At 33.9% G+C, this 14,559-nt stretch overlaps 1 protein-coding gene across 1 annotated transcript in view; it reads left to right on the top strand.

Annotated features, from left to right (window-relative positions):
• Positions 1 to 12,907, top strand: part of LOC140450291 (uncharacterized) — a 35,660-nt gene extending 22,753 nt beyond the window's left edge. Inside the window, exons 3-4 of the mRNA XM_072543834.1 lie at positions 3,808 to 4,078; positions 12,602 to 12,907. Coding sequence (XP_072399935.1) covers positions 3,808 to 4,078; positions 12,602 to 12,811 — 481 coding nt within the window. The 3' untranslated portion in view covers positions 12,812 to 12,907. The remainder of the gene's footprint in view (positions 1 to 3,807; positions 4,079 to 12,601) is intronic.
• The last annotated feature ends 1,652 nt before the right edge of the window (positions 12,908 to 14,559 follow it).

The raw sequence follows: 14,559 nt of genomic DNA, 5'->3' as shown, positions 1-14,559 counted from the left end.
TGTATGTACATTCAGCTACCGACATCATTGTGTTGTTGAATATATTGTTTTTGTTTTATGTATGTATTTTATTTGTCGACTCCTAACAAGTTTCCTGATATATTAATAAAATAATATTTGCTTATTATATTAAATTATTATTATGCCTTCGACCAGAAGAAAAATCAGGCTGATTAAGTTTTGTAGGTAAGTAGGTGGACGAAGTCTAACTAATATGTTTACTATTTGTTTATATAGTGTGTTGACCAAATTTATTTAATAATTAACTCTTAATATCTTTTCTTGGGTTTGGTCTCTGAACCTAAATATATTTCCTTATCTCTTTTCTTTTCTAAGGTTTCTTAATTTTTTCCTTAAACCCCAAAACATTGAGTGGCGCCCTGTTTCTATCTTATCGTATCTTTGGTAATTTTACCCATCTATCTTTTTGTTTATTTCTGTATCTTTTCTAATATCTCTTATCCTATCTTTACTTATTTCGTCCGTTGGACCCATTCCCGGTTCCAAAAGCTAGTTTCGAACCCACGACTCGCTCTCCACCAACCATCTGGCTGCCGTCCGCAGTGTCTTCATTGGTGACCTTTCTAGCACCATCCAAAAAAGGTTTCCGAGGTTACAATGTATATATATTGTTATGATTCATTTTATCTGCCAAAGATAAAATTAAAATTACTAAATAGACCATCTAAATAAATTTTCAAGATATCCTGGAGAGTTGTTATGCTATGTAAAATTAAAAATAATATTGGTTTGCTCTTAATATATTTCAAATTATAAAACATAATAATTCAAAATAATTCAACTGATAAACTATGAAAGATATTTCAAAGAAATGAAAGTCCATTATCTTTGGATTACCTGTAGTAAACAAAATTTACGATATGCATAAATTATTTTCTTTGTAAAATATATTTGAGTGAACGTAGTGAATTGAACAATACGACTGGGTTTTCCAAATGGACTTGTACAGTGAATAAAGACAATAGGGTAGAATTTAGAATTTTTTTATTTCTGCAATACTGTGGATTATTCTTTGTAGTTTCTCTGGATTTCTTAACTTCTTGGTAGAAATTCTTTACCTCTTTGTTTATGTAGGCTTCTTCTATGTTTTTAATTGCTTTTCTAGCTAATCTCTTTTCTTTTTTCTGCAAATTCTTTTCACTTCTCTTCTTGCCACATAGTTTTTAATCGCATTTTAGGTATTTCTATTTATTTTATATATCTCTTTGTAGTTTTGCCCTGTTTCTTCTTGTCAAAGGATTCCTACATTCTTCATCGAACCAGTCTTGTCGTCTTTTTATATGCTCTCTTCCTATACACTTTTCCGCTGCTTCCGACATGGCTGTCTGTATGGTATGTCACTCTTCTTCTATATACTGTTTCACTGGATTCTCTACTTTTTTATTTATTTCTTCCTCCAGTCTGTTTATAACCTGCTTCTCTTGAATGCGCTCTAATTGGTAATTGAATCTATCTCTAAAGGTTTTGGAATTATTGGTAGTTTTTCTTTTAGCTTTGCTATTATTAGTGTATAGTCACTGTTGGTATCTGCCCCTCTGTAACTTCTGCAGCGTTGGTTATACTTAAAAAAACAGAGACAGAAATAATTTTATTCCATAAGTTTTTACCCTGTATACAGTGTGTAAAAGCCAAATGGAATAAATTCATTATTTAGGTTACTGTACATATTTATAAAAAATCCCGAAACACGTCAAATTTAAATTATAACTTGACATTCTTTAACGTAAATATGCAACCCCTACCTTCAACCCCCTTAGAATGACAGGTACAATCCCCAATTTTTAAAATCGAAAGTATAGGCTTGTGATATATTGTTTGAAAGGTCTTTTCATTCTCCATTCAAAAATGTTGTCGCTTTCAAGTTTATTAAGATTAATTAAGATAAAATAAATTAAAATCATGTGGTTACCGAAATTCGCTACAATACAATCAAAAACTAAAATGTAATGCAAATCGTAATAAAATGTAGAACACGAAAAATAACTATGAATGTTAATGAAGTAGATGTTCAAAATGTTCACCGCGAACGTCTTGGCAACATCCTAATCTCAAATAAAACTGTCTTCTAACATTATTTAACATAACAGGCGTTATCGACCTAATCGCAAGCGTTATTCGTTTTTTAAGTCATTTAAATCAGAAGGTTTAGTTTTGTACACATGGCTCTTCGAATATCCCCATAAAAAGAAATCTAATAATGTAAGATCAGGTGATCGCGCTGGCCTCCCTATCCACCGATTGGGAAATATTGTATCGAGGTACTGCCGGACATGAAGTTGGTAATGTGATGGTGCTCCATCCTGCTGAAACCATATCGTATTCGCTGGAACTTGAGGGCTTCCGGGATCAGGATATAAATTTGTCAACGTTGGAATGACATCATTTTGAAGTAGTGCCAAATAATTGTTGCCATTCAAGTTGCCCTCAATGAAAAAGGGACCAATGATATTGTTTTCTACAATCCCTGCCCAAACATTAACCTTTTGAGGGTATTGAGTGTGTTCTTCTCTCATCCAGTGAGGATTTTCGTGGCCCAGTAGCGGAAATTTTGCCGATTAGCATGACCGTTAAGTGAAAAAGTACACTCATCAGAAAACATAACGTCTTCTAATTGGATAATATTGTTATCCAACATGTCCATCATTTGCTCACAAAAAAAAGTTCTCCTATCAAAATCGTCTTCCATGAGCTCCTGAGTAGGTATCATCTTATAGGGATGCAATTTATTTTCTTTTAATATGTTTACTATCGATGTATGACTAGCATTGAATGTAGTGGATGCCTGTCTACTCGATGTATGTGGATTGTCCTGAAACTCAAGCAACACATCTAATTTGAGTTCATCACTCAGTGCATTGGCAGCTGCTTTTTTTATCTGCCTTACATGACCAAACTCGCGAAACTGCTTCTCTATTTTACTTATTGTTCCTTGGGATATAGGAGGTAAATTAGGAAATTTCTCATGAAATAGGCGAGTTACTTCCTGTTGTGTTCGGGTGTTATCTCCGTAACCAATCATTAGTAAAACTGTTATTTTATGCATTTCCGTTAATCGAACCATTTTTCAGAATTGAATTGAACGAACTTTTTACTTAAATTAAAATACTGACAACTTAAATAAAACAATTTACTAATGCGTGTTAAAATAACGTTGCCACGGAAATTCTTTAAAGTTTTTTAATGGTTACCATCTAAAAACCACATTGCTATGGTTTTTGTTCACTTTCTCATTATCAAGACCTAAACGGGAAATAAGTTTTGAATATATTTTAGCGAATTTTGGTAACCACATGATTTTAATTTATTTTATCTTAATTAATCTTAATAAACTTGAAAGCGACAACATTTTTGAATGAAGAATGAAAAGACCTTTCAAATGATATATCACAAGCCTATACTTCCTATTTTAAAAATTGGGGGTTGTACCTGTCATTCTAAGGGGGTTGAAGGTAGGGGTTGCATTTTCACGTTAAAGAATGTCAAGTTATAATTTAAATTTGACGTGTTTCGGGATTTTTTATAAATATGTACAGTAACCTAAATAATGAATTTATTCCATTTGGCTTTTACACACTGTATGATTTATTATGTAACTTTTTTTAAAGATGGTTATATTATTATGAAATATTATGAAAATCGCTATTTTGTATTTAAAATTTCTGTGGCTTTAGGACTAGTTTCCAAGCTACCTAATTTTCCAAAATCACAAACACATTATGGGTAACTTATTTTTATATTAAAAAATTTGACATACAAAATTTTATAAACAATTAATTATATTTTAAGAGCACGTTCTGATTATAAGGAAAAGACAAGAAACTTAAAGTATAATCTAAAGAGAGCACAAAACGAAACATATAAACAGAAAAAAGAAAAAGCATATCAAAAATACAAAATTGCAAAATTAAACCGAAAAATTCAGGAATTAAAATTGGAATGTGACAGACAAACAAATAGTTTGCAGCGGATTCAGAACATTGTTGGTTCTAATTCTTCACATAATGAAAAATCTTACAATCAGGAAGATACATCACTTGCAAGCGCAACAATGTCTGTCGTAAGTATTATGTTAAAATATAACATCTTTATTTATACACGGTGTCCCAACGAAAATTTGTACCCCCCCCTAAAACTCGGCAAAATAAACGTTTTGGGAAAAATCCAAAAACCGATTCACTTTTGTATCAACATTTTCGTATTGCTTGTCAAATTTAACGGGATACTTGGCCGATTTGAAATTAGGCTCCACCCACGATGCGCATTCGACCACAACACAATTCGTCCTTATTATTTCTTGGCCCTTCGAAGTGAAAGGTACTTGTATAGTCTGCGACAAAGTTTTTTTATTTTACTTATGTTTAAAGTTACTGTGTGTTGAAGAAATATCGTATTACAATAGATTTGACTTTTTAAATAATTATTGTTAAGTATTTTAAATTATAAACATGGATTTTCATTCAAAATTAGAAGGCAAAGTCTTGTCTGGACAAACGAGGGAGGTAATAGCAAATGTAATTATTTTTATGCAAAGAGAAGCGATGCAAAATCCGCATGTTAAAGATTTTAAAAAAGTTCAAGAGCGTGCTTCCTTAGCAACGGGAGTAAGTATAGCCACTATAAAACTGATCTCCCGTGAAATGAAAAATATAGAAGAAGCTGCTTCTACATAATTTTCGACGCCTAACAAAAGAATGAGATCTGCCCCAAAATCCAACTTTGACAAAGGTTAACTTCGGCGTATAATAATAAATTATGTAACGGAAAAACGAGTTCCTACATTGCGACATATTACAAAAAAAAATTAATAAAGACAATATTTATACAGGGTCACATGAAACTTTGAAAAAAGTGATGAGAGATAACCCAGAAATAAAACTTATGAAATAGATCAAATTATGAACAATACAGGTCACTCTGTCTTAAGACTACCTCCCTACCACCCGGACTTAAATCCAATTGACTTAGGGCTGCTCTAAAACAATGTGTGGCAAATAAAAATGTAGATTTTACATTTAAAAATGTTGAAACATATAGTGATGAGTTTTTCTGCAAATTTTCCCAAGATGAGTGAAAAAAATATTGCGAGCATGCTATTTCTTATGAGCGTTATTAAATGGAAAAGGAACCAGCTCTAGACTTAATTGTAGACGATTTAATAATACATTTGCAGAAAGATAGTGACACTGATAGTGTGGATTCTCTAGAAAATAGTAGTTCGGAGACAGAAGACGAACTTTAATTTTAACCGTGTCTTTTGTGGTGAGTTATAAATTAAATTATCTCCTCAAGTGTCTTGTGTAGTCAAGTAATTTGTATCTAAAAGTAGTATTAGACATCAGACTAATCAGCGAGTTTGAGCACCAGTGGCACCGAAACACCTTTCTGAAGGACGCGTAAACTGAGCATTGAGGTCACGTACCGACAAACGTAGGCGGATGGACAGGCCTTTTGGGTACCCAGTCGCCGAGGAGAACAACATTCATTTTGTCAATTCGACGACTGAGTGTCCGAACACACACAGTTTGGACAGCGAGACATCGACCCAGGTCGATGGGCGATGGCCCAATGTCTGGACAACACATTTAGGGAACATGAGTCCTAAGTAGTCATTCAGTTTTTAGTCATCCAAAGGGAGAAAAGCTCTTCCAGCTACCCCTAAAATTAGGTGGCTTAACCACATACGGAAGATGTTCTATTAAACAGGGTCTCCAAAGTAAAAAATGAGTACAGTCTCCTCTTTCGTTATGTGCTGCGAGGGGAAGGGGTGGAAGGATAGCTTGTGGGTCAGATAGGTACCACTCGAAGGGAGTGTGACCGGTTTGATCTTCAGACATGTGGGTCCCACTATTCCATTGGAACACATATCTCTGCAGGAGCTGGGTTGTACGCTTGTGTGTGTGTTTTTATTTAAAATAAAAATTATTCTTATGCTATTTTCTTGTGGCATAATAATGTAATTTACTATTTTTATTGGGAATAAGCTAAAATGCCAAACATTCGAAGAATAAAAGTATATGACTATAATATAAAATATTACGACAACTCTAGTATAAAAATTAAGTAATAAATGTTTCGTCGGTATATTCTAGGTATAAGATTAACTACTGTTCTTTTATTCTTATACAGTTTACTTTAACGCAAATGTAAAGCTTTCATCTCTGCCAATATTCCTCTTATTAAATTACAGAACGAGACATTTATAGAAGTGTTCGAAAAAACTGCCGCTTCAACATGACTGAATGGTCAATATTAATGAGTCAAATAAAATATAATTATTAGAAGAATTTTTTTACGAAGTAACAAAACAAAATATTTTGTATTTTGAGAAAAATTTCCGAAGGAAAAATTGAAACGTCAAAATAACATAAAATATAGACATATCATAGAAGTTCCATTAATAAATAAGGGCACTCTCTGTAAACTTGTAGTATGGAGTGTACCAACGAGGCGAAGAGACCGAGCGCATTATGTATCTCTTTTCCTCCGAATGCGTTCTCACTTAATTGTCTACGCAAGTGGACAAATTTGTCAAGTATCACCTTAAATTTGACAAGCTGTACCAAAATAATTCTTGCAGCTTCAGTCCTGTATTGTCGGTTCTACAACTCCTCGTACAACTTTAACTCTTGTTGCAGTTTCACAACTTTTCATAAAATATTACATTAAATATTAAATGAGAATTATCTCTATGTCGTACCGGCAACTCCATCTAATTGTGGTAGGTACGAATCAAAGGAGAAGGATACACTGACAACTGCGAGAATTAAGTAACATTGACACTAGTAGCCGTCCCCTTTTGCAGTGTATCACTGTAATTGTAATTGTATTAATTTCATTATTATTAGTATATTTATCGCTGATTAATTTTCTATGCCTTTATTAAGAAGGTTTATTCATTCCATCATTAATTGCTCTTTATTGATAATTTACTTTATTATATGTATTTAGATATTTTCACTTTTGCTTCACTTTAATTGTAGCATTTCGTTTTTCTTATATGAAGGGTACAGGAATAAAAGGAATTCATCGACATTTTTTGAGTTTTACACATTATTATGCTAAGTTGTTTCAAATTTTATGGCGAATCATCCAGTGCTTTTAAAAGTTGATAAACGGGGCTCATTCCGGTTATATTTCATAACATTATAATCCCGTACAGAAATAAAAGGTGCTGACTGCGATAAAAACTAGTAAATAAGGGGCACATTGCAGGCTAACAAGCGATAGAAGGGGCTGTTTATGTGTGTTCAGCGAAAGAACGCGCCCATTACCTGACCTTCTGAGAAATTCGCCATACCTTCAGTAACAACTGTTCATTGTTGTGTCATACTTTACTCATACACGTTCTTTGAAGAGAAATTATACGTTTTTGATGTTTGTGTTGTTTAGCTAAAATAATGTTGGTAGGAATTAAAATGATTAATGAAAGTAGTATTGATAGTATGGGAGTGGGTGTAGAGCCAAAAACTAAGGAAAGGAAGTCACACGGACGGATGGCAGACGTAAAAAAAAATAAAACTCACGAGTAATGAACCGGAACTATGATGTGACAGCAGCGGCCGGCCAGGTGAAGTAGGTGAAGGTGAGGTTCACCAAAAAAATATAATTAAATTGAGACAAATAAATAAAAAATGAAAGCAACATTATCATATCTAAATTCTGAAATCAATTATTTATTCTCTTTTAATTAATCTATAAATTAAAAAGACAACTAGCTTTATTAGTGGTACGTACTTGACAGTCAAGTCCTGACCTGTGTCACTAGCCGTGTACTGAATCTTAGTATTCAGGAATAGGTGAATATAATTTTTGAAATGCGAAATGCATCTGCATGAGCGTTCACCTTTGCCATGGCAACGTGACGTCAGCCTATCCTTAGTGATAGCTGAGAAAACTGGTGAGTGCAGTTCCGTCTATAAATATATTATTCGTCTTCACCCACTGTTGGATGTGTATTTGGTAATCCTATTTTTCGGAAATTAACGGAGGTTGGCGACCACATTTCTAAAAGTTTCTCTGTCTTTTGCAACGTGGAATAATTCGTCTACAGTCATGTTTGTCCAATCTCGAATATTTCGCAGCCATGATTTCCTCTTTCTACTTATTCCCTTTTTGCCATCGACTCTACCCTACATGATGACCTGCAGAAGACTATATTAAATGGTGGCTAAATTAATGACTTGGTGTGTAATATATTAGAGACTCCGTTTAGGCATTGGAAAAATGAAGATAAAAGGGATGTTCTTTTACATGGTCGACCAACCAGTATTTTAAACATCTGCGTCTGATCCAGAGTGGTCTGCTGCAATCAGCATCTGACTCAGAGTGGGCAGCTGAATCGAAACTCACCAATCCGTTTAAGCAGGCGTGGTGTTTTAATCGCCAAAAAAACCCTCAATAAAATGTCAAGGTTCAGAACTAAAATACCCCAGGCAAGCAGAACGAATCGTATCTAGTATAAGTGCCCTAAAAAACTGTTTTCAAGTTATTAGGGCCCTAAACTCTATACATTTTTTTAACAAATTTTTAATGAGTTTTGGGCGCGACGTAGGTACCAAAACTCCTTTTGGTCCGGCAAGCTTTCCTCATCTTCACCACTTTTTTAGGCCACGAGCCGCCGCTGTGATGTGAGTGTAAAAGGAAGTGTTTCGAGCAAATACCAGAACAAGCTCGACAAACTATACTGCAAGACTTTAATATTCTTGAATTTCATGATGTACAAAATAGCTATTTGAGTGGTTTGATCTCAGTTATGCCAGTTCAAAGACCGTCGAAGAATGAAGATGCACGCCAATATGACACTGTCTACAAGTATAGGGTTCTTGCTATGATAGAGCCTCAGGCGACAGAGGTTACCGTATGTAAGAAAGCTTTTATGTCGATTCATGGTATAACTAAGAAGAAAATTTAATATTTAGTCAGTAGTCTGAAGAAAACAGGGATCGCCCCAAGTGATAAAAGGGGAAAACATGGAAACCACCACATACCTACTTGACGAGGAAATTAAAAGTAAAGTACGAGGACACATCAACTCATTCAAGGGATGGACCAGCCATTATAGTCTTCACGACTCAACCAAGCTGTATCTACCAGAAGAAGTAAACGTAAAAAAAATGTACAGGATGTTTCTAGAGGACAACAAAGACGGGACAGTATCTTATGAAATATACTGGAGTATATTTTGCACAGATTTTAATATAAGTTTTGGTTATCCACGCACAGATACTTGTAGTATATGTGACGAATATCAAATTAAAGTTAAAGCATTAGACGCTAAAAAAAAGGTACAAATCATCCGAATCGCTCAACATCCCTTGATCGTGAGATTCACAAATTACATGTAGAAAACAAAATACATAAACTAAAAGCAGGCACTTTCTATGACAGAAAACGACAGTCTCGAATTAACAGTAAAAATAACGCAAATTTTTCAGAATCTATCAAAGAACAAACGTAGTGATGACGTTTGTTCTTTTGTTCACCACTTCATGTACAATATTATGCGACGAAGTACAAGACACCTAAGGATCTTTTGTGACTCTTACAGTGGCCAAAACAAAAATTTTACAATGTTTCGGTTCCGAAACCCCCATAGTGTCGCACAAATATAATGATTTTATATGTATTGTTGTGTATTAACATAATGTATTGTTGTATTTTGATTTAATGTCCTACAGAAGTGTTTGTATATGGACAAATGTAGATTTAATTTATTGGTAATAAAAGCAAATATTCTGAGATTGAATATTTACATATGAATTTTAAGTGTGTAGACAGACAGACAATTTAATAACATTTGAGTTTGTTTAATATCGAAATTATTTTTAATTGATTTGACAGGCTTTACAGAATGATCGGATTTAGTAATTTTGTTTGTTCGGTCGTTTTGAGTAAATGTGTGTATTTTTCGAATGAATTTTGTTTGAGCTGAAGAGTGTGTAGTTGTGTTTGTTCTTCTAAGCCTATCTTTGACGGTGTTTCGTATACCACAGTTTAGTTGGAGATTTTAACAAGAAGTAGAGTCAATTGATGAGTCGTTGAGAAGATTCGATCAATTTTATACGCAGTAGCAGATTGTGTTTTGTGTTTCCTTTCTTGTATCTGAATGATTTGAATTGTGATTGTATATTGGCCAGTCTATAAGCACCAGACGACAAATAGGAAATATCTAAATACATAAAATACAAAATAATACTAATTATTATTTTTGAATTATTATCTCACTCGACTAGTGCTACCTATAACTTGAATATTTAGAATTTATGATTCAGTTATACTGAGTTACTCAAATCATTGAGTGAAACTGATTTAGGTGGGACTGTCCCAAAAGTTCTACGTAAATTTGGTTGTGATATCGTATGTCTTCGAGGCGTTGGATGAGGTTGGATGCAGGATACCTTTGTTTTTTGGTTCTCTTGGCATTCTGTTGGGACCAACAATGAGCGAATAGTGCCACTTGTCACCGACAATGGAAGAGCTGTAACTCTCAGTAGGTTGTATCTAGTGTTGTCAATTATTAGGAAATAACCAATAATGACAATGTCTCCTTCATTTTGTACAACCGTATCTATTATTGGCTCTCTTCTTATATTTACTCCTTGTGGAAGAAACTGTGGAAGAAAAAGGTTTAATATTGTTTCGTATGTGTTCGTATATTCTCTTACATATTCCATTGCACGGTCATACGCCGCTTCCACTTTCAGTCATATGTTCTCTTTTCTAATGCGTCAGCTCTATATGAGACATCACTTACGCCTTTAGATATTTCCTTGTTTCCTTTTATCGGTGCTTCTCGGAACCTATTTAAATGTCCATTTATTCTTTTTTCAGTAGAATTAATCAAAGATATCGTTTGTAACATTATCTTCGTCTGATGTTTTAAATTTTTTATTATTTCCTTGTGATTTTCGTCCAAGGAATCGATGTCCCTGTATACTTTATCATTTACTCTAAAGATTCAAAGATTCATGATTATTTATTTAACTACGTTTACAAATTTTACATTTGTTTGTAGCAAGTCAATTATATGTATAAGTAAAAAAGATAATATATAACATGCACAAAATACAATAGGAGATGAAAATACATTAATGCACTTAACATAAAATATAACATAAAATATACAAAATAAGACATATACCAACATAGTCAGTACATCCATGTTCATGTTACTGCTTTGAAGTGATCGAAGTATTCACTAACAGAGTAAAAAGCAAATCTCAAAAGGTATCTTTTCAGACTTACTTAAAATTTATTCATCGAGAGTTGTTTTAAATCCTTAGGTAGGACATTGTATATATTATAGTCAATTGAGTTTTTTGTGATTTACTCAAACGATACTTAACTGTTCTGATGTTATTTACACCTCTTGTGCTATAGTTATGTAAGTCAGAGTGTTTAATTAAAGTATCAGCGTTTTTATGTATTTCTACATTAACGCTATATAGCCATAATGTTGGCAAGGGCATTAGCTTATATTTAATAAACTACGGTTTGCAAGATTCCAAGTAGCTAACTTTTGCAATTATTCCTATTGCTTTTTTTTTTGCAATTTAAATACTGTTAGGGCATTGCAAGAGTTTCCCCACAGAATAACACCATAGCTTAAAAATAAATGGAAAAGAGAAAAGTACGTTATTTTCAAAATATCAACACTTGTAACAAGTTTTAATTGTCTGAGTTAAAATAAGGTATAAGTCAATGTGTTGTCAACTGTTATGCCCAACAATTTGACATTATTTTTTTCAACACTCACATCGAAGGTAGACGAAAAAATTAAATTTTGAGTTTTGTTATCATTCAGTTTAAGTTTATTTGCTAAGAACCATAATTGAGCATTGGAATTTACATACTCAGACGTGGTTTCTAAAACTGAACAATTTTTATCAGAAAAAACAAAAGTAGTGTCATCTGCAAATAAAACTGTTTTAATGGAGCCATAATTTTGGGCAAGTCGTTAACATATATTATAAATAATAGAGGGCCCAGAACTGATCCTTGTGGAACTCCATGCTTTATCTGCTTAAATTCAGAGAGCCAATTTCCGTACTTGACTGCTTGGTATCTATCCTTTAGACACGATGAAATTAGTTCCAAAGGAGTACCTCTTACACCGTAAAAATGCAGTTTTTTAGCAAAATATCATAAGAAACACAGTCGAAGGCCTTTGAAAGATCACACAGCGTTATGACAGAGTGATTATGCTTCTCAAGGCCATCAACTATGGCACTTATCACATCTAAAAGTGCATGTGTTGTGGAACGATCCTTTCTAAACCCATATTGTGACCTAGTAAAAAAGTTATTTGTTTCGAAGTACGACACAAGACGCTTGTTCAGAATTTTTTCGATTATTTTACTGAATATTGAAACGATGGAAATCGGTCTATAATTGTCTACAAGGTAACGATCGCCCTTTTTAAAAATAGGAACAATCTTAGGATCAATCAATAGGAGTACTTAAATAAAGTTGGGAATACCCTGATTGAAAAATCAGGGTATAGAAAATATAATATATTTCATATATTTTTTTAATTTTTGCTTACACTAAATAAAATAATGTAAACTTATTTCGTTTTTAGATTTCACAAATAAGGACGCGCCATAAGCGATTGCTAGATGAAAGTAAAAAGGCTAAACATGAAGACCACATCGACTATGAAGGCTTGGACGGAACAAGCAAGCGAGATATTTTTCCTTCTTCAAAAGAGCAACAAACTGGTATGATGAGGACGAGGTCAGGATCTTCAATTTCATATAGTGAAATTAAAAAGCCTCGCTCCACTCGTTAGTTCGCTAAACTTATACAGTTTTTCCCGAACTACCAGTGATATCTTTTATTTTGTTCTAGTAACTTATTGACTTTTTTAATATATTTATTTTTATAAGCATGGTATCATTATTTCTAGTAAATAAAATTTATATTAAGCGAAAACAAAAGTTAAATCTACTTGCCAAACAGATAGGTACGTTTGTACCCCTCCCAATTTAGTTTCAGAAACGGTATGAAAACCAAAAGGACCTTGTTTAGTTTCATTGTGGTCATGAAAAAGTGTCGCGATTAAGAAAAAGAAGCATATTTGTGTTTCAATAATTATAAAAAGGCCTTTGATAATCTCAAGCACGTCAAACTAATAGAATATTTACAAAAAAGAACATAAGTGTAAATTGATTCATAATCCTAATCTTAAAAATTCAAAGAGAAGTTATTGATCAGGTTGTATTCTCTTGCCATTATTATTCAACCTGTACACGGAGAAAATCTTTACACGAGCTCTGGATGAAACAAAGAAGGTAGTAAAGTAAATTGGAGAATTTTTGATCACATCCGATATGCCGATGATACGCGATTAATTGCCGAAAGCGAACAAGAACTAGAAAATGTTTCAGTCATTAACATATTAGTATCTGACAAACTAATTGAACAAGTTGAAAAGTTTTAATAGCTAGGATGCTACATATAAGACCTCAGGTTCGGTGGTGGATCTAACGGACATGGAACAGATTAAAAAATTGCTGAGCCAGATAAGGCAAGAAATTAAAGAAGATATCCTGAAAGGAAAATTCCCATCACTATGGAAACAATCCATAACGATTCCTATCAAAAAAGGCGATCAATCCCTAGACACGCTAAACTCATACAGGCCAATCTCTCTCACCTGTACATTATGTAAACTTCTAGAAAAAATGGTACCAAAGATTACTTTGGTACCTTGAACAAAATAATATTCTCGACCAATTTCAATCAGGCTTCAGACCAAATCGATGCACCATGGACAATCTTATACTTCTGCAATCAACAATTGCGACTGCGCTATCTAACAAGAATGAAGTCATTGCAATCTCCCTTGTCATCGAAAGCGCTTTTGACTCTATACCGATTTCTCCGATACTAAACAAACTAAACCAGAACAAGCCATCCGGTAATATATATGCGTTTATAAAAAAATTTCTCACAGAGCGATCCTTTAAAGTAATTACTAATGGCAAAACTTCCTCACAACATAAAACCACAAACGGTGTCCCACAAGGGTCTGTCCTAAGCAGCACACTATTTCTCCTTAGTATTAACTATTTTTTTTCGGAGTAGTGGGGGTGTGATAAACGTCAATTACGTGATGTGGTTGTCAAGAAGTAGTGGACTACTAAGAAGCGGGGGGGAGCAGAAGGTGGCTGTGTTTGTGTGGTCGATCTACGAACGCACAAGAGGAAGTGGGAATTGCCTAGTATGCCAGTAAAGGTCCTTCAGGGGTTACCAGCCAAGTGGTTGGAACGGCTATTTATCAGCGTTGTTGGCGCGCAGTCTTTATCTGCGATATTGGATGGGGAATGATTCTAAAATATCAAAATACTCATCAGGAAGTTCGTGTCCAGTGTTGTGAAGAAGTTTAGCTGGAGGAAAAGGAACTTTTATAATGGGAAGCCTGGTGAGTATTTGCCCTCTATGGTTGCAAGGAGTCCTTAATGTTCGTTTTGCTCTGTTGTTCGAGCCAGCTATGGTTCTTAGGACATACCTCCTGCTGAGGGTTAGGATTCTGTC

This window comes from Diabrotica undecimpunctata, chromosome 9, assembly GCF_040954645.1.
Source record: "Diabrotica undecimpunctata isolate CICGRU chromosome 9, icDiaUnde3, whole genome shotgun sequence".
Classification (NCBI taxonomy): Eukaryota; Metazoa; Arthropoda; class Insecta; order Coleoptera; family Chrysomelidae; genus Diabrotica; species Diabrotica undecimpunctata.
This window is presented reverse-complemented; position numbering and strand designations above follow the sequence as displayed.